The sequence below is a fragment of the Corvus moneduloides genome, chromosome 6 (assembly GCF_009650955.1).
Source record: "Corvus moneduloides isolate bCorMon1 chromosome 6, bCorMon1.pri, whole genome shotgun sequence".
NCBI lineage: Eukaryota > Metazoa > Chordata > Aves > Passeriformes > Corvidae > Corvus > Corvus moneduloides.
Genome location: NC_045481.1, coordinates 49,715,256 through 49,739,482, shown reverse-complemented (window position 1 = coordinate 49,739,482; position 24,227 = coordinate 49,715,256). Strand labels below are relative to the sequence as shown.

Sequence of the window (24,227 nt, the reverse complement as noted above, 5' to 3'; positions counted from 1 at the left end):
ATCTTTTTCCTATTTTCATGATGACTTAAACCTGAAGCTCATTATCTCTTGGAGTAGTAGAGTGTTGTTTTTTTGTACAGCAGAGTGCTGTACCTCGATTTGCAGGTGGGGAAGCCCTGCAACAAATTGAATTGTCTATGACACTCTTATCTGGCAGCAGTAATTCCTGAATATCCTCACTTAGGGCAGATGTCCACAGCCTCAGCCCTCAAACCAGCCAGAGATCCTCTGCGCTGGGTAACTATTCTTAATACTGTCAGTATTTAGGAGGAATTAAGTAACTTTTGTAAAAGGGCAAAAAATAAGAGATAACTGTATAACTCCCTCCAGTATTGAAATCTGGCATTATTTTTCACTCTCTATAGCAAGAGAAAAAAAAATATTTTTTAACATTGTCTATAAATTTGTATAGGAAAGTTATTATAAAACAAAAAATAAGACAAACTGAGTACCAAACCTTTTGCCTTAAGCTGGGCAAAATAATGCAGTATCAAGGGGGCTAAAACTATTTGCAAGTTTGGGTCCCATTTAATTAGTGTTTTTAGCCAAAAAAAAAAAGGAGGAAAATTCTAGACAGGAACAAAAGCAAATAACAGAAAATAACACCATGGCAGTCATGTTAGCACACAGGAAACAGGCTTTGCTGAGACAGGCCAGGCTTCCAGCCTTTGAACAACAAATAGTTTGTCCTTAGGATTCAGGGTCGTGGAGTCTCTCAGCTGTTCATGCAAATGCCACAGGTCTCTCACACTGTGAATAGCACAGAGGAGTCACCTCACAGACTGATCATGCCCTGGTATTTTGAACATACTCCACTCGTACAACTAGGAATTCCTTAAGTGGCTGAAATAATGGGTGAGTGGGAGTAGTGGATATTCAGATTAGTTTTAATGTGTTATACAATGCGTTTACAAGTTGCCTTTTTTAAGAGCAAATAATAGAAATGAGAGCTTTGTACAGCCACAGCATCCTCTAAACTTAGTGTAGTAGAGAATGGGTTGAAAATAATTGAGAGATTACTCTCCAGCAGTATTTAAAATAAAATACTACAGCTATCAGCAGTCCTAGCTCACCAGGGAGGTCCCAGTTGACTGGAAGTTAGCAAATGTGACACCCATCTACAAGAAGGTCAGGAAGGAGGATCCAGGGAACTCCAGGCCTGTCAGCCTGGTGTCAGTGCCTAGGAAGGTCATGGAGCAGATCATCTTGAGTGCCATCGTCTGGCACAAATGGGACAACCAGGGGACCAGATGGGGGTTAATGAAAGGCGGGTCCTGCTTGATGAACCTGATCTCCTTTTATGACAAAATGACCTGCTTAGTGGATGAGGGAAAGGCTGTTGATGTTTCCTACCTGGACTTCAGCAAAGCCTTTGACACCATTTCCTACCACATTTTCCTGGAGAAGCTGGCTTCCCATGGAGTGGGCAGGTGCACTGTTCACTGGGTAAAGAAGTGGCTGGATGGCTGAGGCCAGAGACTGGGGGCGAGTGGATTCCATCCAGCTGGCAGCCGGTACCAGTGGTGTCCCGCAGGGCTCAGGGCTGGGCCCAGTCCTGTTCCAAATCTTTATCAATGATCTGGATGAGGGGATGGAGGGCACCCTCAGTCAGTCTGCAGGTGACACCAGCCTGGGTGGGAGTGTTGATCTGCTGGAGGGCAGGAAGGCTCTGCAGAGGGATCTGGACAGGCCGGATCCACGGGCTGAGGCCGATGGTGTGAGGTTCAACAGGGCCAAGTGACTGGTTCTGTCCTTGGGTCACAACCACCCCAGGCAGTGCTACGGGCTGGGGCAGAGGGGCTGGGAAGCTGCCCAGGGGAAAAGGAGCTGGGGGTGCTGGTGACAGCAGCTGAACATGAGCCAGCAGTGCCCAGGTGGCCAAGAGGGCCAAGGGCATCCTGGCCTGGATCAGCAATCGTGTGGGCAGCAGCACCAGGGCAGGGATTGTCCCCCTGTACTCGGCACTGGTGAGGCCACACCTCGAGTGCTGTGTCCAGTTCTGGACCCCTCACAACAAGAAAGACCTTGAGGGGCTGGAGCGAGTCCAGAGAAGGGAAATGAAGCTGGGGAAGGGCCTGGAGCACAAGTCCTGTGAGGAGCAGCTGAGGGAGCTGGGGGGGTTTGGCCTGGAGAAAAGGAGGCTCAGGGGAGACCTTATCACTCTCTACAGCTGCCTGAAAGGAGGCTGCAGCCAGGTAGGGGTTGGTCTTCTCCCAGTAACAAGCAATAGGATGAGAGAAAATGTCTGAGACTTGTGCCAGGGAAAGTTTAGATGGGATATTAGGAAACATTTCTTCACTGAAAGGGTTTTCGGGCACTGGAACAGGCTGTCCAGGGAAGTGGTTGAATCTGCATCCCTGGGGTTATTTAAAAGCCATTTAGATGTGGCACTTTGGGACATGGTTTAGTGGTGGACTTGGCAGTGCTGGGTTAGAGGTTGGACTTGATGACCTGAGAGATCTTTTCCAAACTAAACAATTCTGTGATTCTGATTTTATTCCTATGTAGGATTATTCTCTCTCTGAAAACAAGAGTATTTAGAGGTGGGACAATGTTTAAAACATCAGGAATCTGATGCTGAGTGACACTTACATGCACTATCATGATACAAGTGGTAGCAACAATTCTAGGTACTCACATCATTGCAGGATGTAAAGCAGCTGCAGATGTCTCCGTAAGAACTGCTCTGAGGAAAGTATGAACTATTGGTAGGAATATGATGTGCCTATTAGGAAAACTGGCATAATTTAAAAAAAAACAAAAAACCCTACACTGTTGTAGTAAAGAAAAAAGTTGAAAAAGTTCCTTGTGTTTCTGACAATGGTTATAAAGAGAGTAATTCCTGTTTCCTTCAAAAGTAGTTCTCCCCTCAATGCATGTATTAGTTTTTCCTGACTGGCCATACCACACAGCTGAGGATAATGTTTTATATGCTATATCTCTTCTTAAAAGAGAAGCCATATTCTTTTGTTGTAGATTTTCTGAAAAAATAAATATTTTCTCAAAGTTGAATGTTTTCATAAGAGCATATGTTGCACTGTTTCAATCTGTAGCATTAGATATGAAAATAATGTTGACTGATGAGTGCAGCAGTCAATTTGTAGTGTGCAAAAACTGTGAACACAACTGTGATTGGTAGAGCTGAAATTCACCTGAGGATAAAATGAGGATTGACCAGCAACATGAATGAACACTGTGTGGGGTTCTATAGCTTCTAGAATAAATAGCCTATGAGACCAGTTTGCAAGACATAGTAGATATAAAATGCCTTTCTTTACAGGAATTAGCTTGTAGAGAGTTTGCAGTCTCTTTGGGTAGAGACTTGTCCTAAAACAGTCCCAGGTAATTCTCAGCCTAAGTCATGGCTCCCAGTAGGTACCTGGGCAGCCATGTGCAGGCACAAACACCCTTGGCTGCCCACCTGACACTACAAGGGGATGTGTCAGAAGCACATAATTATGTCAGAAGCAGGACATAATTCCCACACTCTGATCTTCCCTCCCACATGGAATTACTCCAGATTCTCTCTTTCTCTCACGGCTGTAGGTAGCCTTTCTCAGCATGCTTTCCCCAGGCTATATTTGTCTCCTGTGATAAGGCAGCAATACGAGCCAGTGGAAACGTTCTGCACGTCTGCATTTTGGCAGCCCAAATGTGAAGGGGGATGTCATGAGGCTCAGCCATGGAGGTTTTTCACGTGCAACTCTCAGCTGTCTGTTTTTCATGTGCAGAGTAACAGCAACACAGTGGAGACAAGGACAACCACATCCAGCTGGAGAGCACTGACAAGGGATGATCTTCTCATGTGTGCCAGGGACACACCCTCAGGACATGATCACAGTAACTGGGCAGGAAAAGTAAGATCCTGGAACTGGCCATGGCTTCTTTAACAAACTGAACTTAAATTCTGAACTGACTGTTCTTTTCACCACATCATAAACAAGCACTTGCCATTTCCCCATTTGCTTGTAGTTTGGGCAATGAAAGCTCAAGATATTGTAAGTTAACGGATGGATCATGCTACAACTAGGCGAAAACTCCTCTCTCTTCCACAATTTGGAGCACAGCTGACTATAATGATCATTGCCCTGTGATTAAGAGACCACATCAATATTAAAGAAAGAATAGTTGAGATTTTAATACTCAGGTGTTATCTACTTCCTAGGAAAATGGTGATGTCCCTTGTATAAAAGTCACTTGCATTGTTCTAGTGCAAAGAAGAGTAAGCATTTTGTCCCTTTGTGTCATTTATAAATCTAGCCACTTTCCACCATCTATTTACTGTGGTATTTTAAACATCTACTCATGTACACATGGGTTTAAAGAAACTAATAGAAAAAGCAATACCAGGTAATTTTATCCTTGAGAAGTTATACTCTTCCTGATGTACTTCAGTAGCATAATAGAAAAAAACCATCTCTGCATCTGTTTGTCTGGCTGGAGACAAAGAAATGTGAATATTGTCACAGTTGACAACAAACACAGCTTTCCCACAGCAGTACAATCTGGGACAAATCATTACAACTTAATGGCAGCTTAATACACTCAATTAACTTTTCTGTGTGAATAATCCAACAACAAAATATGCCCACCACCTCTGTTTCAATCAGCCCTGTGGGTGTTAACAGAAATTTGTTGCAATCAAATTCTCCAAGAAGAAAAGCAACATTATAAATTTTGTACCCACCTGTAAATTCTAAAATGACTGATGAGAAATTTATATGTTAGTTGGAGTAAAGACTTGTGTGTCCTTCTCTCAGTCTGTATTCCTGCTATGTATGTCACTCCTCTGCATTAAGATAGAGCTGCCTTATTTTCACTGAAGAAGAGTATGCAATTTCTTCTGTCCTAGCAGGTTCGTAACATTCAGAGATCTGCTTCTCCGCAAGTTTTCATGAATAATCAAAACAGGAACATGCATTTCTCCTCTCTTTCCCTCTGTCCTTCCTTGCAGTTGGAATTGCTGCTAATCAAAATCTGTTACTGGGTGTCTGCTCTGAGAAGTCCACATTTTATACTAGAGGGGGAGAAAGAATAACAAAAATACTGATATTTGCAAAATTATAATCTACTTAGCTTCAAAGGCTAACCCTGAAAATTATTTCACCTTATCAGGGAAATACTTATTACAAGATTTTAGTCAAAGCTTAATTTTCTCTCCAGCATTTCTAAAAACGTTTTATATCTAGTGTTCTTTGCACTCTGCTAAGTGGCATTAATCCTCAAGAGTGTCAAGCTGTTGCCAGCATGAACATGGGGTCTCAGTGCTAAAGCATCCAGAGCTGCTTAGGGGAAAGGCAGGGGGAAGAAAACAAAATTTCAGAAAAAGTAGTCTGAAACTCTCTTGGTTTTACATTTGTGTGTGTAGCTTTGCATACAGAATAACCATTAGCAATTTTCCTGCTCACTTCATAACTGTTTAGAAAAGTCCTTGTCCTCAAAAGAGCTGTCTGATTTCTATCTTAGTTTACGTTGGGAGAATCTCAGTCTCTTTCTCCCAAACTTTACTCTACACACCATATAAAAAACCTCTGTTATAGTTATTGAAGACTAATGAGTTTCACTGATGTTTGGAAGATAAATGGTGAGAAAAGATAACATGATGACAAGACAAGAAAATGGTGGGAGGAATAACCTTTAAAGATTATTTGAGAAAATGAGGAGGAGCTAAAATTCAGTATGAATACTTCTACTTCAGCATTAACAACTTTCTATACTAAGCATGTCCAGGACTAAGGCATCAATTGACTTCAGGCCTCCATCCAGCAAAATACTTAAGCCTGAGTAGGATTATTGAACTCAACCCTATGTGAATGGGATTGGCTCATATGCTTAAATTTAAGCATGTACTTAAGTGCTTTGCTTGTTCTAGTCTATGATTGCTTTCTAAGTGGCAAACATCTATCAAGCACAATTCAGGTGTGCGAGGGATACCCGTTGCTAATCATGCAGCAAGTTTTGTGAATCATGAAGCAGCTCTCTGCAGGATGTCAGACTCCACATTTTTTCCATGTAGACAAACATTCTGAGTTCAACAACAGCCATTCAGACTTACATATCCAAGAGCTGCAAATTACTCAATGCCTTAAGACTTCCTTCTGGTGGCTTTAACACTTTTATGGTATGCATCCATCATCACAGTTTGGAGAAGAATTTTTTTCTTAGCTGTAAGCCATGATCCTCTGAAACTTCACATTTCAAAAACTTCCCTTCTAGAGAACAGAAATTTTATTGATTGATTTTCCTATGTCTGTCTCCACTTCCTCTTTCATCCTAGATGATTTCAGTAGAGACCAAGCACAAGTTACCTTGTTGTAAATATAAACAGACCCTGATTCTCATCAAAGTGTTGTGCTATTATCTGTGTCCTTCAGTAACACATCAAATGCAGATCTGGTAATAGAGGAAGAAGTATTCCAGCAGAGGCCCCCAGTATTCCAGCAGAAGCAAACCTTTAGCTGCCTTCCCTAGGAAGAAGGAAAAAAAGCATCCTAGTCATCCTTGAAGGACCTGTGAACAGCCCACCTGGAGCCACCTCAGATCTCAAGTCTGCAGAAAAGCAATTTTGAAATCTCTTCCAGAAATTTCTGTCAGTCAGAAAAACAGAAACATCCTGAGAACAAGAACAATGGCTAAAGATAAAATCGGCAGATGTGCAGAAAAACACTAAAGGTCAAACTCAGTATGAGGATCAAGCACTTACTAGCTTCTCATAAATCGATTACAAGGAACTCATCTGATTTATAACCCCAAGGGTCAGTTCCTTACATTTAAGACACTCGTTTTTCTACACTAGACCTGGTCCTTAGATGGTATAAAGGTGTCTGTTCATATGAACAGAGATCCCAAGGGGATATTTCTGTGGCTAAGAATTCCACAGCAGCTACCCAAAGTCTGACCACACTTTATCAGGGTCAACATAGAGCCGAAGCAAACAGGAGAACCTCTATCAACTATTGCATATCAGGCTCCTTACAACCAGACAGGCATCCTTTGACACAAAGCCATGATTTTTCGCTCTTTTTTTTTCATGGTGAGAGGGTTTGTAACAACTTATTTTTATTCAGAGGTTATATCTCATATTTGTGAAGTGCTGAGATTATTTGTACATGTGTGCTCCTCAAATTAAGTTGATTTTAAAAAACCTTATTGGTGTATGTACATGTATACACCCCTCCTTATGTTGTACACTTGTTTGTGAATAGAGCATTTTTTAAAAACCATAGCTTCTCTGAAATGTATGCACAATTTCTAAAAGATGCCATGGCCACATGATAAATAGTAGCTAAATTAAGAATTAGCAGAACTGCAGTAATAAATAGATCAAAGACTTCCCTATGCTAATATCCATATGAGTAATAAACCATGGTATTTCCTATCCTGTAATGCATACCATGGTTCTGATCCATAGGGTCTCACATTTTTTGCCTGCACGCAGGCACGCACAGGCTCACAGAGCAGATGTGAGAGTTGCGAGTCTCTAATGTAATTCATGCTCCAGTTCAGCAGCTGTGAGGGGTTTGCTAAATACAGTGTGGCCAAGAAATTCCTGAGAGAATAAGAATGGTTGTTAACAGTTCTGAGAAAGTCTTCCTCTGGGTTATTATCCCAGAGAGAGAGATAGTGGGGTTTGGCCGTCTTAACCAAACAAACAGCTCTGAGAAACTACACATATTCCCTCTGAGATTACAGCAAATGAAAAACAAAAAACCATCTTCTCTTAAAAGTGGTTTGAAGCATTCGTGATACTGTCAGTGAAGTACTTGGACTTCTTCCTGCTTCGTGCATCAGGTCACAGTTTCCATACTCCCAAAGGAAACTGAACATTGGCTGAAAAAGAGAAAGTCCCATTTACTAATACTGTTATCTTTTCAAAGCTGGCCTTGTTGAACAGGGGTGAGGCACAGGCACATGTGATGACTTACAGCCACCAAAGAACAATGCAGTAGAAACTCAAAATGGGCACCCTGTGTTTAAATTATTTACACCTGGACACTCTGCTCACATACATCCAAGTAAGTGAAAATGAAGTTGCTTGAAAAACATATTTTCTTGCAGCATTTTCCAACCCCTTGAGATAGCTGGCAAATGAAAGATCAGATGCAGTCCTAGGGCACTGGAAGCCAGATATACAATAAAAAACTACCTGGATAATGGCTTAAGATCATTTTAAGATTTCAGAAGTTTCAGGCTCCTTTCTCCTGACACCACCTCCTTACATTGCCTAAAGTGACTCTGCCATCCTACCACAGGTTAAACTTTCAAAGCAACACTTTTTTAATATACCTGGAGTCTACTGAGCAGGAATTATTTCCTCAACTGCCTCTCATGCATTTTAAACTGTATCCAAGCAAATCAAGTTAACAGGGTAGATGGGGAGAAGAAAGTAGTTCTGTGACTAAGAAGCAAGGCTACAACTCAACTGCTGGTACTCCCACAGATTTCCCAGCTCAGTCTTCTGTGCTCCTTCTGCCTCTGAAAAAAATCACACCAATAGAAATAGTTCTAATATCTAACCTCTAAGTTTTGTTGTGTTATGTTTCTTAGTGTGCTGAGACAGTGTTTAGCACAATCAAGCACTGGTTGCAGGCTGAAGTTCTTTACTGGTGCATTATTGTGCCTCTCTATCTGCTGGTACAAAACATCGGAACAGCCCTCAAGGGAACATTTGATAGCACCACTTATCACTCTGATGCATTGTCATACGGTCCAGATGGTTGCAGTATGTAAGCAACTGGGAACCAAAGCAGCAGGAGAAGTACATCCTGCTGCAGTTTCCTTCTGGTGCTGATCTTGATGCATTCAGCATTTAGATTAGTTTGCTGGTTAGGAAGTCTACAGCCCTGGGTAGATGCACACTAAAACCTAGCAAAAAAATACACTGTAGCAACTGCATTCAGTAGCTTGCCAACTACCAAATGACCAGACTTGCCCCCAAAAACTGTGTAAGATTACTGCTGCTCAGCCAAGTGACAATAACCTTCTGTGCAGAATGAATTCTGAGCTCCACAAGGGTGGCAATCTCTTGCAAATGGGTCTGTTATTGAAGAAAATCTCAGAAATCTGTGTACTTTAGCAGATTAACTATTACTATGATGTACAAACCCAGAGACAAATAGGAAGCTAGACTTCTTCCATTTGGCAAATGCAATTTTATTTCTAGATTAGTTGTAAGAGTTAAACATGTTAAATACTCTAACATATATACCCTGCCACACATATTAATTGGCATATGGGAAGAATGCTGCAAATAAAGAAAGTCAACATAAATAAGCATCTGCATATAAGTACAGAGTTCTTAGGAATGTGATTTGTTTTTCTTATTTTGTTATATTTGTTATTGTTATTTTTATGTGCTGGAGGAGGGCTTCCAAACCTGGAAAAGGCAAGACTTCAGAGGGAATTTGATATGCTGATGAATTATAAACTGTCTGTCGTTAGAACAGGTGTGAAAAATCGAAAAGCAACATGAAAAACAGAATACAAACTGGCAGGTACAAGGAACGAAGAAGACAATGCCATTTCTAGGGAGGTATCTCATTAATACCAGTCTACAACTCTAATAATACCTAAAGCCAAGCTGGTATCCATTTTATGGTCTTGAGGAATTTCTTCAAACCTAAGATACACAGTCACCAAGAGCAGAATGTTACACTTGGTGGCTTCCTGCACAGTTTAGCCACATACATAGGCTCACTGAGAACAAAGTATAGAACAGCAGATTGTGAATCACACCCAAATTTTCCACCCATGACTATACGGGGGAGGAATTTTTGCCACCAATACAAATACTCAGTAGTATGACTGTGACTACGCATAATGATTTTATCTGGACTACTTGCTAGTTATTTACTCTGCTGGTACAGAAGATTCTCTATACTGTATGAGAAACACAATCAAAATTATTCCTTATAATGCTAGTATTCCTGGTATTCCCAGTTCTTCCACCAGCAGAAATACAAAAATACTTTTTTTGTATTCAAAAAACCCTCACAACTAAGACACAAAAATGGACATTAAGCTACAAAGAATATGAGTAAGAACAGAAGTTACCTGTGTACTTTCCCATTTTCTCAGAAAAATCACTATCTAAGAAGTAAAAATACAATCCTTTTCACACCCAAACTGGCCTGTGAATGTGTATTCACAAGTGTTGCATGTGGGAACAGACATCTGTGTTCTATCTTCATTTGTCATTTTAGAGTCTATTTTCTGCAAAACTGAAAGATAATTTTCAAAATTTGGCCCCTCAAAATAGCAAAAAGAGATCAAGCGCTCTCAGACTGAACCATACTGGTCAGCAGATCCCAATCATCTTGCAAAAAAAATGTTTTGCTTTCTGTCTACAGAGTGAAAATAAATTATTTAAATTATCTGAAGAATATGAAGCCTCTAGTTCAATTTACAGGTCAGTCAATAAAGGTGCATTTCATGTGGTTATTGATTTCCTATTAATTTACTGAGCAGCAGGTTTCTGCAGAGGAAAGACTCCATTTCAGCAGCTGTAGTTTTCCTTAAAAAAATGTCCTGTGGAAAAAAAAAGAAAAAAACAATGAGAAACATGCTGTTAGCTCTCATGCAACTTCTAATCTTTCTAGTACGCACAGTTTTTAAACTGGATCTTATGTAATTTTGATTTGTATTATAAATAATAATTGAGAAGACCCACATGCAACAAAAAACATTACCTTGGCAGTTCTATAGATCTATGACTGTACTTACAGTGATTACAGTCACAGAGAAAACATACAGAGTAAACTGAATTTCTGAGACAAGGATAATTTCAGAACAAACCCATTGTATAGGTACATGACAAACTAACAGAGACAAACTTCAGTGAAAACCAAACACTCATGAATACTTGTTTACAGGCACACTGTGAATAATACAAATGGAAACTTGTTCTTTGGACAAGCCTTCACAAGAAAATAATTTGTAGTTGCTTATATACTTATGAACTCACAAAGCCACAGCAGTGGTCCACAGATAAGGAAAAAACCTCAGGTTAATCCTACTTGTTTAGACAGGGCCTATTTATTGAATAGTGTGGAAGGGGATAAACCAATTCTGCAGAGGATCTCTAAGGGACTTTATGAAGTAGAAACGAAATACTTATATTTTAATAGCACAGGCATGGCAAAAGCCCAAAGAACACTCCAGCTCCAGCATGCCAGGAACAAAAGCAAGCATGGCAAGCAATGCACAGGCAGGCACATGCTGAAAAAATAACACAGCCTCACAATGGCCAGGCATGTTAAGCCAGGTGTGCTATTCACCATGAGGGACACTGCAGTGGCTACAGCTGCAGGAGATACCCTTGTCTGTACACAGGTGCACTGCCTTCAAAAACCTTTCTGTGTGTGTTGGGACTGACTGCTGATGAGGGAATGGTAGGGCTAAATAAACAGGACATGAAAACAGAAGTAACAGTGACAGTTATTTCCTTGCCCATTAGTTTATACAGATATTAAACAAAATTTCACATCAATCTGCAGTTGGTGTTAGCCAGTAAAACTGATTTACAGCAACTAATACACCAGTATTCTGCACAGAACAAGAGCCCAGGTTAACAGTGACTACAAAACCTTACTCTGCCATTTTACTTGGTAGTAAGGATATCTTCAAATCTTTTCCTTCAAGCAAACTACAAAACACGCCTCTTGTTTTTGAAACTGTTTGTCCAAAGTAAAGCAAGTTGTATAGACTTGATACCTCTACCACACTTGTGGCTATGGATTCTTCTGTTTCACACCTATGCTGATTATCTTTAAGACAATGATTCTGTGAACATCACAAATTGCCAAGACACCCAAATCACTTAACCTCTTTTGAAAATTTTACACATAAATTTGACCTTGTTAGACAAGAACAGTAACTGCAATCTAATTAAAAAAAACCAAACCAAACCAAAACAAACAACAGAATTAAACGTCTGGTTGTGATGTAGAATGCTTATGGGGTTTTGTTTCCCTAAATTATGATCTATGGGAGTATAGTAAATGATTCAGACTGAGGTTAAGTTTAACTTCTAAAAAAACCCGAAATCCTCAAACTTTAAACTGAAAGTCTTGAGTGTGTAGTCACATATAACCAATTCTGAGAATTACAATTTTGCAGTCTGGGAACCACTGCTGTAATGCATGACAGCTACTTATAAACGTCAAATTAGCAACCACGTAAAGCAGGAGGTTATACAGTCTGCAAGAAGGTGATACTTGAAAAATGTCTGACAAAAAAAGCAAACTGACTATTGTTACTCAGCTTTTAATTCCCAGAGAAAAAAGCTCACGCACTTACATTTCATCATCATATTCTTTTGGAGGTGATGCTGCAATGACTAAGTCAATCCAATCCTGAAAAAGAAAAGCACAGGTAAATATGTGCTGCTAAGTACAGCTTTTAGAGGTGGCCAGTGGACCACCATGGAATGTCAGATAGAGAAACAGGGGAGTGATCTATTTCTGGAAAACCACAGGGAGCAGCAGAAAGGTCTCTATTAAAAACTTCTGTAGGAAGACCATTTAAAGATTGAGCTGTGTGATTTGCATCATGAAATTAAAGAAAAATCCACTTGCAACAAGATTTAAAAAAAAAAATTATTCTAAGAATCATCATCCTGTATTGGTCATGTGAGCAATGAATACAGCTCTTGCTGAGGAAACACTCACTGTACAAGTGTTGCTTGTACACTGAGAAATCAAAAATAAGCTATTATAAGGAAATTCCGATCAGCTTGAAGTAATTTTCACTATCAAAGAGTGATTCTACAGATAAAGGTACTATAATCACTCAGAATGTCATGTGTTTAAATACCAGTCTTGATATATGGCTAAATGCCATGAGATTTCCCAGTCAATTACACACATGGTTTTCAGAGATGCTACATACCAACATCTTCTGCAGATTTTAGCTCACTTTGGGAGTACCTGACACACCCACTATTTTGATGTTTGTAACCTTAGTTGTGTTGATGTGACAATGCCATGACAGAAAAGGATCTCTCATATGAGCTCTATAGGTAGAATGAAGTAGTATTCCAGGTTACTTACCCCACCCATGTTCCAAGCTTTTGCTAGAGTTGCCTGTGCTTCTGCCAGCTTGCTGTCAATTAATATCTTGCCATTTACAGCCAGTATTTCATCCCCTTTCACTATGCCTCCTGGGGAAAAGACCAATATGCTATACATACACATAAGCAAAACAAAATTCTAGGAGACTTTTCTGTGCCATATTTGTACAGTACTGACTATAATGAAAAGTGTTCTCACTGGATGTGAATGTCTGCACTAAAAATTGTAAGAAGTTTCCTACGGACAAACCCAAAGGGAATTTTTAAGCATGGCAAAGCCAAACTAATCTCTTATTGATCATGACCAGTAAGAAATTAGTTCAGCAAGATTTTCCACAGTTTGCCTGTTTGGGTAATCCAGCTATTCATTTTACAAACTGTGGCTGACTGTAGGCTGGTACTACTATGCTCCATCCCTGGAAGTGCTCAAGGCCAGGCAGGATGGGGCTTTTGAGCAACCTGGTCTAGGGAAGTGTCCTGGACCACAGCAGGGGCTTGGAATTAGATTATCTGTAAGGTCTCTTCCAACCCAAATAATTCCATGATTCTACAAATATGGCAAAATTAATTAAATTCCCAAAGGAATAAAATGGCATTTGTCAAGGGTTTGCATGACTGTCATTCCTCTGCAAGTGTATGTGTAATGTTTGCTCCTTAGAACTGATTTTGACTTGCCAATCTGGAATGAAGCACAACCAGTTAACTGGGACTGGATTTGAAGAGGATGGTAAGGAGACAGCCTTAGTGGTGAGAGATCCTAAAAAGAGTGATGGTTCAACAAGAGCACCAAGGAGACCAAATGGCTGAGATATTTTCACAGCAAGAGTGACTTGAGCTTAGGTGCAGGCTGGGACATGGACAGCAAAGACAGTGTAAGGGGATATTGCCCTGTCTGTTGACCTGGTCATCACAAGAGTTCTCAAGAAAAGGATGGCAGATACTTCCCACCAGGTGCAAAGCCCAGATATGTTGGTGAGCATGTTCTTCTGCTTTCAGAAACCTGAGCCTCAGAGGCTCTGGCCTTCAGCTGGGTTTTGAGAGTAAAGCCACCTCTTTAACTAAACAAACTGCTGTTTAAAGTAGCATAAAGAACAAAATTAGGCAGCATAGTATAGCTATAGTCAGGTAATTGCTTTGCATGTGGAAGTACTACAAATGTCATTGCTCAGAAATTGTGAAACAATGGAGAACGTATTCCTTGATTAAAGAATACACCAGAGAATCAGGTGTTGGTTTTTATAAATTTTACATAATTATTAATTTAAGAAGCACATGTGGCTGCCCTTTGACTTGAGACAGAACTTGGCTCTTTAGACAACCTAAGTGAGCTTTTCAGTACCAGGCTATGGAATCAGCCAACCATTCTCAGCCAGTGTAAGGAGACACTTTGCAGCAGCTTTCAAATTCCCCTTTGTTGCTCACCATGTTTGTCTGCAGCACCATCCTCGTAGATGGCAGACACAACTACCTTTCCAATTGGAGAATCAATTCCTCCCTCAACTGCAAGGTCCAGTGATCCTTCCTATGAAAAAAACAGTCCTAGTTCAGAAAAGGCTGTTAATTTTTGCCACTAACAGGAGCTTAGTCTTCCCTTCTTCCCAGTAAACGATGCTGTATATCAAATGCTTACAGGAACCCTTTAAATATCAATCAATCAACACAGCATTTACCTTTTTTATTCGTAATAGCCGTACGTCTTTTCCCATAATTTGGTCTGGGGTAAACTGTGAAAAGATACAATGATTAATCATTTCCACTTTGGAAACACAAAAAAATTGAGATGATCTATGTAGTTTCTGGGGGAAAAGGGACCTTTCCCTCCTCTAATATAGTGTTACAGGAAGTTCAGAATCCCACATCACCTTTTCCTGCAAGAACACTCCTGCTCAACATGACTAGAAAAGTCAAATACACAAGACCCAACAAGCAAGAATCTTACCCACTCCCAGCCCTCAAAATCAAGGACTTGGCTTTTTTTCCAGTGTATTTCATATTAAACAGTTAGGCATGTTTAAATTCTCTCCTTACCATTGAATATGGATCAAAATCTTCCACATACTTCTGGAAGCCCTGAGAATAAAATGATATTTAATTGCAAAAACAGCAACTCACACACACACACTTAACACACAAACTCCATCTTATTTATTAGTGAGAGAACATGTAATTCTGTAAGCTATGAAAGAAGACAGTAACTGGAGAAAAGCACAGAGACACAGCAAAGAGTCCATCCTGACAGTCAGAAAACATTTCAAAACCTCATGGCAGATCAATAATTTGAGTTGGTCATATAATGGAGAAGTTCTGAGGAAGAGTTTACCACTCTGTCAGCTCCACAGTTCCACTCTACACCTGACAGAACAGAAACAAATCTTGAAAGCATCATAGGCAGGTATGTTCTGCCACACTCTTTGGAGCAACATTTCTTATCAACATGTTCGATGGTAACAGGTAGAAATGACAGGCTCCAATTCACCTCTCAGCAACACTACTCCTCCCTGGGTTTTAGGATTCTTTTTCAGCCCCCTTCTCTCCTTCTTGATGTGGAGTTTCAGGGGGTTGGCTCCATACCACAAGCAAACTCAGAACAACAGTTTGTTGGACAATTTGCAGGACAACTTTGTTTTCATATGGTTCTGTGGAGGACTTAAAAGCTTTGTCAGGGAATGTTGGAAATGCAGAATATTGCACCTAGGCAGAGCAAGATTTAAGCTTTGAGATGGCCCACAAAATGTAGGGCTTAACACTTGTCAGACCAGGACTGCAGAGAAAAGCAGGAGTTACCTTTTCTCAAGGATGGGAGCTCCTGCATCAGCAGTCTGGAATGAATGGTGTTTGAGTGGCAGTTTCCTGAGGAGGATTAGTAGCTACTGGGTGAGACTGCATGGCCAATGCTGGGGATTTATAAAAGCCCTGCACTTATCCTGCATTCTAAAGTAAAGGACTTCAGAACTTAAGAAAATCTTTACTGAGGTACCTAGCTGCCATTCCTGTGGCCTCAAGCTGCAATAACCTGGTGATAGGGGAACACAGAACCACACAACCCTTTGCAGACATATATCTGACACAGACCAGTGGTTCAGTGCACAATCAAGCTTGATATATTCATTACTGGCCTCTTTTCTACTGGATCCATTTGACAACAAAATCTATTCCACTGGCGGACTCAGCTAAGCCTTTTTCCACTTGTAAACCAAACACACAGCTTTAGATTCCTCTGGTATATTTTAGGGCTGGCTGTAAATGGCAAAGTTGCAGCAGAAAATACTAATGCCTTCTCTGCTATACTCTTTATTACCTCTCTCAGTTGCCTAATTTTGATGTGACTATGAATGACCCTCTGGGTTCTGATCTCACCCTTAACAGCACTGCCTTACATTAGGTTTGTTACACTGCATTACATTTTTTAACCAGATAAATGGGAATTTCATCACAGACATCAGCAAGGGTAGAATTTCATCCTGGGGAAAAAATGTCAATCAATCATTCATTAATTTACAAAGTGTATTAATATGATGACCCATTTAACCAAAACTGTAAGAGAAACATTTTACAATGATAGCTACCTAAACAATTAATACTTTGAATAACTGAATTAGTAGTGCCTTTTGGAATCATAGATAAAGTAGATATCTATGGTTTTGGAGCAAGCAATTTAGAGAAAAGAACTCCAATCTCAGCCAAGTCACTAAGTCATTATGTAATCTAAAGGAAGTCAGTGAACTCTTTGTCCCAGGTTGCCCTCATGAAAAACAGATGTTGCCCTTTGAAGGAAGTTTTCCTGGGAAAATAATCTTTAAACAGGAAAAAACCAAAAAACTCCATGAAAACAAACACACAAAATTTAAAAAAAAAAAAAGGACCACCAAAAAAACAACCTGCAAGCAAAAGTCATAGAAACATAGAATATCCTGAGTTGGAAGGAACCCACAAGGATCACCAAGTCCAACTCCTGGCCCTGCACAGACTCACACTATGTGCCTGAGAGCCTTCTCCAAACATTTCTTGGACTCTGCCAGGCTTGGTGCAGTGACCACCTCCCTGGAAGCCTCTTCCAGTGCCCAACCACCCTGTGGGTGAAAAACCTTTTCCTAGTATTCAATCTAAACTGTTGTCCACTTGGGTTCATATCACTATGTATCAGAGATATGACCTGGATCCAATAATGTACAAATATCTCTAAGACAGAAAAAAGACATGCACTGAACTGTAATAAATCTTCCCTGAAATGGGCACCACAAATTCAGAGATCAGAGAGTGCACTCCATATCCAAGCAGGCAGCAATGAACCAAGGAACACCGTGTGGAAAGCACAGTCCTAAGCCTACCCTCCCACCACTCAGGACATTTCAGGTGAAACAGTTAAGACCATTCAAATCCCTTCTTGACTTACAAAAACATTCACAGGACTGAGCATAAGCTGAAAATGGAACATTAAAATATTTGATTGCACTGAAATAACTTCCTGTCTGGACTTCCAGATGCAAGCTAAAGTTACTATTTAAAGAAAAAACAACCTCCAAAACACAAGCACTTATACCAATGTTCCTGCTTCACAGGTTTCTAACAACAATAGTCAAGAGCAACTGAGACCTGAAATAACAACAACAAACAAAGAAACAAAGACCTGAAATAACAACAACAACAGAGAAACAAAACCCAAGCAACAACAACAACAAATAATTGAAAGAGAAAGTCATGACCATATATAACAAAATTTTCAAAAAACCACCTCTTTTGAGAACACAACTCATATATTCAGAACATACTGGCATTCACTGGCAAATAAATAATCTCAAAGCTGGATCTTTTTCAGTCAAATGCAGTTTTCCCTTCAAGATCTAGACTGAAACTGATTAAAAGAAGAAAAAATTATTACTGCTCTTAATGGTTTACCGCTCAAAAGCTCCCACTGGGAGCTCACTACTGTGTGCTAACTTTTCAGATAACATGTCAATGCATCTAATTTAGCTTGGACTAACAAAGGGGTTTTGTACAGAAAGGGGCACATTTTACAGCAGCAGAGAAGTTTAGCATGAAGTTCACTTCTTCAAAGGGTCATCTATTGAACCACCAGTCAACCAAATGGGAAGAGGTGAAAACGTTATCACTGTGACAGAGGAAAGCAATAGAAGTACAGCAGGAAAACCCTACACAACACAGGAAGGCTGAATGAACAAGTGCTTTCCACCACCAGTTCCTCTGATTTCCTAACAGTAGCTATGGTATGATGATAGCTCTATTTGTTAAACTAATAAAGCATTTTATTACTGAAAGCATTGCAGCTGGACACTTAGAGAAACAAGGAAATCTTAGGAATATCAGTATCAGATCAGTTATCAGTGTTCAACTATCTTAAAGGTTGCACTTAACCATGTAAGTAGTTACAGATGGTTCAACCTGAAGGATTTATTCCCATTCTTCTTCTGCTTAGACTAGCAGGAGACACAGGCACACACTTAAAGCTTACAAAGACTAGCAGTTCTCATGCACTAGGGCTGCCTTGCATCTTCTGTTTTAGAAACTGAGCAACAGGATCGGAAAAGAAAGTTTTAAATCTATGATCAGTCAAACAAGAAGTACCACACAAAACACGGAAAACGTTATTTTACTTGTTTTTTGTTAGATCTAAATGATGAATTGTAAACCACCATCCTTTTAAACATCTCTTGTGGCTGCAAAAGAAAGAAAATTGCCAAACCAGGTATTAACTTTTTAATGTAAATAAGTATCACCTACTCATAAATTATCTTACTGCTTATTTTGCTCTCCTAGGGACTGAATCACACTTGCACTTGTTAGTGCTTGTTCCCTGTATCATTCCAAAATGAGAGAACACACACAATGAAATAGTATCGAATGCAAAGTGGAAAGAATTCTAGAGAAACAACATAAATAATGCACATTTCCACACCACAAGATTTTTAAAAAATATTTTCCATGACTGCTTTTACAAGTCATTTCTTGTATCTTGAAGAGTGCTTGGGTCTCTTATCCATGATATATAAAAAAAATTGAAAAAAATCAACTCTAAACATGGACAAAATGGTAGACAATAATTTCCAAAATACTGAGAAGTCATGATACATATATGTTTATGCATTTAAGATTTGCTTTCCTACCAGAGATTTCTTATACTGAAGAGGTGAATTCCGTTATTAAATGGATTTGATTTTGTTCTGTTTGGCTTCAAGGATTTAAATTCCATATTCATTCTGTTTTTCTGTCACTTCCACTATTCTAACAAAATGGTACACTGTAGCTTGGAATCACTTAAAATACAGAATATTTTATTAGTTTACAGAAGTTTTCAAAAATTAGATGGGCTAAATCCCCATATTATTATACAAAACACTACTGACACTTCCCCAGCCTCCACTCAAAACCTTACAGCAAATCAGGTAATGTATTTGAGTCTTCTGAAAGAAGAACAACTTCCAACTCTGGAATTTACCCTTTCAAACTCAATTTCCTTTAAAACAAATTACCATGTGTCAGCTTCACTAAGGTTTCTCTCAGTGTCCTATAGTCCTACCATTACATGGAAAAATATATTCAAGAGTTAATGAAATGTGGTTTGTGTTTAATTAATACAAACGATGAGTTTTTGTCTTGGAGGACTTATGGGCAAGTTTGGAAAGATTTTCCACAAATCCCTTTAGATGCTCTCTTAAAAAAAAAAAAAAAAAAAAAAAGTTCAGTTTCAACACAGATTGTTTTGGTACAGCTATAACCAATGCTACTTGAAATTTCCAATCCTCACACATCTTGCCACATGGTATCTAAGCACCTGTCTTGACTTCAGCCCCGCAGAATCAGGCTTCAAAGCTTGCAAATTAGAGGAAAGCTTAAACATTATTTTTTTCCCTTCAGAAATTCTTCATCCACCCACAAAGGAATGAGAGAGAAAAAATCTTTTGTAGCAGCCAGTGCACCAGAGCCTTGTAAGTCACACAGCAGCATGTCTGTGATAGATAGGAGAGCAGAGACTAATGCTCCTGGTGGTTTTGCCTCTATGAAAATCTCACCACTAAATCATAAAAATCCTCTCCTGTTCTCTGAGCCAAAATTTAATTGGCTTTGCCATAAATGTATTCCAGTTCACTTTAGTACAGCTCACACCGATTTTGACTCAGAGCAGCACTCAGTGTTCAAGGCCATGCTTAAGGTTTAAACATCTCCCATCATTTCCCTATTTATAAATGAAAACAATTTCATTTTCATCAACTGTTAAAAGACCTGGTAATTCTGACCTGAATTTAATTAAGAAGATTATTTAAGCCACAACACAGACTATCTGGCCCAACTACCTTGCAGGTAATAGGAGGATTTTATGCATTCTTGCATGTCTATTTTATTCTTAAGTGCATGCTTTTTCATCTTCTTTACTAGTGAATTGCTCAAGGATAGGCCAACTGGATTAGCTGCTTGAATCAAATAAATCCATCAACCTCAGTTTCTAGAGTTTGGTACTCAGGACAGTTAAAGTCAGGTAAAAACAAGGTTGAAACATTTAAATGCATAATATCAAATTAAGACATAAAAGCTGGAGTTCCATAAGGTGTGTGAAATCTAGGAAGATGAGAAACCAGACAGCAAATGATATGCTGTCTTTGGTGATACTCTCCTCCACTAAGAGAAGCTGAACTGGTCCTCTATCTGAACAATGAACTTAAACACAAACACCCACAAAAACACACAGAGCAACCAACCAAAATCCACTCCCCTTCTGCAAAAAATCGTAATTTTAATTCTTAAACACTTCTGGAGATAGGCAGGTACTCTCTTGTTTGTTTTGTCGTACACTGGCCTTTTCTTTTTTTAACTAATAGATGTAATCTCCCTCTTCAGTATCCATGCAAGTTTTACTTCACACAGCACTCTGACTTCACTGAAGTGAGGATAAATAATTACCCTTTTACTGCAGTAAGTCATCAATGGAAGTAAGAGTTATAAGGTCTATCAAACCAATTTATAGACTGATCTTTCTCTCAAAGTCCTACCAGAATGTCGCTCCCACTGAAATTTTGATCTTCCAACTAATATAATGCAGTTTGGGAAGGAAGATGATTGAATCTGAAAGATTTTAGCAGACTTGTGATTTGGAAAATGTGCATGCATGCATAACAAATCATAAGACATTTCCCTATGGAGGTGGATCTTGTTGCCAGTTTCTTAAACTAATTGTACGTAGTCAGTAAAAAAAAAAAAAAAGTGCCTTTTAAAATTTGTACCAAGATTATTTGATCACACATAAGGGTATTATAAATTTTGCGAACTAGTACACACACACACACACTTGTTCAAGAGCTAGATGATATTAACTGCAGATTATGACTTTTTTCATCCTTTCCCTATGGAATTTCATATTGCTTAGAGATGTTAAAAAACTGAACACAATCAAAATGAGAGCTCCAACTGAAGGAAACATCTCCACTGGAGGATGTGAATTTATTTTCAGCTCATGTGCCTGCCTTCTCTTAAGCAACTTATAAAAACTGCTTCTAATTACCATTCAGTTCATTTATAATGTAGAAGCTTCAAAATGACTCTGGCTGTGGGAAAAGTGGTTACTAAGTATCACTTAAATTTGTTCAAAGTGTAACTGGGGAAAATAAAGGAAGAAGATTATCTAAATTATTGAAATGAAAAATGACAAATCCATCGTATTTTAATGAAACACAGCTAGGAATATTGTGCACATAATTTATTGTCAGAAATAGCTTTTAATTAAATAAATGCAATACAAATTCATTGGTTTTTCTGTCACTTACTATCTTACAAATGCATATATACACGTGTCCACAAACATGCATTACAGAACACTGATAATAACAGCATAAGCCACAGTGAACCTCAAGAATAAAAGCTACCAAATTGGTCCACCAGCTATTCTAGGTGAATTTCAAGGGCTGTCAGCTGGGAGTTATCACCTGTCTGAGCAGTATTCCTCTTTTTTTGTTCAGTAAGACGTGGCTCACCTTTGCTCATATACTAGAATTCCCAAAGATGCTACATGGTTGGTCCTAAATATTTAGCCTCTGACTTTTCACTTACATTTGAAACAAGAAATGGAAAAGAAATGAGAAAAAGAAGCTGATTATGAGTGAACTTTGCAGTAACGCTGCCTGACCAGTATACTGGAGTCTGATATAACAACACACATATTTCCCCCTGGAAATTAAAAGATACATATAAATATATATATGTATATATATATATATATATATATATATGATAAATAATATAATGAGGCATATATCTTCAAGTATGTTTATGACCATTTACAAAGGAAAAATGCAGCTGGCTTAATTTTTATTATTTCGTTTCTGATGAATGAATTCAGAATTTATAGAAATAAAACCCAGCATGTGAATAGATGAAAAATAAGATGTACAAATTCTAGGGCTTTATGCTGCTCTGGAATTATGCACCCCTGTACAAAAATTGTCACTAAAAGCAGCTTTTCCACTATGGAAAAAAAATGGAAAAAACCTGTTTTGTACTTACCATTCGTGACTGCTTGAAAATATACAGAAATTTTAGTTAGCAGGAAATGGGAAAAAAGATTGTTCTTTGAGGACATCTCAAAGAACAATGTCAAAACCAAACCCTCACAGTAACTGGAGCATTCATAAAAAGAACATTAAAAGGCTTACCAGGGCCTCTGATTTGATTGTTGGCCTGACCACGAAGTTTGGGTCAGGATGCAGCATAACTGGTTTAGACACTATTGGTACCCCTGGATGACGTTGGGTAGGTGGACTTGGAGCAAGTTGCTATGGAGTTAATTTAAAAAAATTACAGTTCACAACATAATTTGTGCAAATCCATAATTTCAATGAGACTCCTCAATCCAAATGGTTTATCATAATGAATTTAACAACACTAATAGAAGAAAAACCTTGCAGAATTATTTTAACTAAGCCTTACAAACTCCAAACCAAAACACAATTTCTCTTGCATCCAAGTAGTAGCTTTTCCCCTAAATTCAGGCTTCACCAGCAAGACTATGGATAAATCTCAGCCCTGATTTTGGCATTTTTCCCATAAAGGCAACAAACTGAATGAGAAGTTACAGGAAAAGAAAAACCTGCTAAAGTTGAGTGTAAGAACAGAGTGAACCCAAAATAAGATTTTAACTAATCCATGGCTAAACAGATCTTTTAAGATGAAATTCAGCTGGGCTGCAGCAAACTGCTTTCCATAGAGAACTTCAAGTTAAATTATCTTGATTTAACCAAAAGGATTTGTTAGGTAAATACCCTGCCCTTGACTCCACAAAGTACAGATACCCAGAGGCATCTGAGACCTGATCATTCAGCATGCCCTAGGCCAATCCTACACTTCCCACTCAGCCAAAACTCCCAATGACATGAAGCACAGTTTTATTCAAGAAGAGAGTTCAAAACTGAGCCCTGTGGGTTCAGTTTCTGACTTGACCCCAGCAACTCTTGGGACACTTTTCTCAATGTTTCTCATAGGAAATGTGATGTATTCCAGAGATAATTCTTATGGTACAAGCTGTATCCTCTCATTTATTTGCTTCCAGCAAATGGGTTAAGCCACTTTTTGGGTTTGGTTTTCTGTTTGGCTTTTTTGTGCATGTGTGTGTGTTTTTTCCCCCCCCTGTGGGTTTTTTTTTTTCCCTTTTCCTTTCTTAAATAGTTTTTTAAAAAGCTTGAATTAGATATTTGAAAGTCCCTGAGGATATCCCTCAGCTATTGTTGTTCCACATTGCAAAATACATTGTATCATTAAGCTTTCCAAACTTAGAAGATTCAGAATCAACAGATTCACAGATACTAACTTGTTAAAACTGCACTGGAACTGGATGATTTCTCCTGGAGCTGCACAATTTAGCAACAGACTTTTCTGGAGCGCACAATGGAGAAACCTGACATATGACCATTCTGACTCAAAATCAGTGCAAAGAGATACCAAACAAATGTTGGTGGTTCTGAGACAGAACTTGCTTCTTAGCACCCATTCTATTTAAAAGACAGATTGAACCTAGCAACTTTTGCCTTGACAGAAGAACAAAGCACATGCTCTGTCACATACAGACATTTGCAACATGCAGATATGGACTGTATTTTGCTCAACTGTTGAAATACGAAATCCTTGGACCATTAGGAGCCACTTCCACTACTCGTGC

The 24,227-nt window shown here is 39.0% G+C and overlaps 1 protein-coding gene across 5 annotated transcripts in view; it reads right to left on the bottom strand.

The window, feature by feature from the left end:
* Nucleotides 1-9,132: 9,132 nt before the first annotated feature.
* Nucleotides 9,133-24,227, bottom strand: part of USH1C (USH1 protein network component harmonin) — a 47,145-nt gene continuing 32,050 nt past the window's right edge. For 3 of the 5 annotated variants that reach the window (XM_032112827.1, XM_032112826.1, XM_032112829.1), the window contains 6 exons: nucleotides 15,098-15,139; nucleotides 14,740-14,793; nucleotides 14,492-14,591; nucleotides 13,050-13,159; nucleotides 12,298-12,353; nucleotides 9,133-10,527 (listed from right to left, as the gene is read on the bottom strand). In XM_032112827.1, the coding sequence (XP_031968718.1) occupies nucleotides 10,515-10,527; nucleotides 12,298-12,353; nucleotides 13,050-13,159; nucleotides 14,492-14,591; nucleotides 14,740-14,793; nucleotides 15,098-15,139 (375 nt within the window). In that variant the 3' untranslated portion in view covers nucleotides 9,133-10,514. Of the gene's footprint in view, nucleotides 10,528-10,552; nucleotides 11,397-12,297; nucleotides 12,354-13,049; nucleotides 13,160-14,491; nucleotides 14,592-14,739; nucleotides 14,794-15,097; nucleotides 15,140-24,227 lie in introns of those variants that run through there. The other 2 variants (XM_032112830.1, XM_032112828.1) reach the window with 2 other exon arrangements.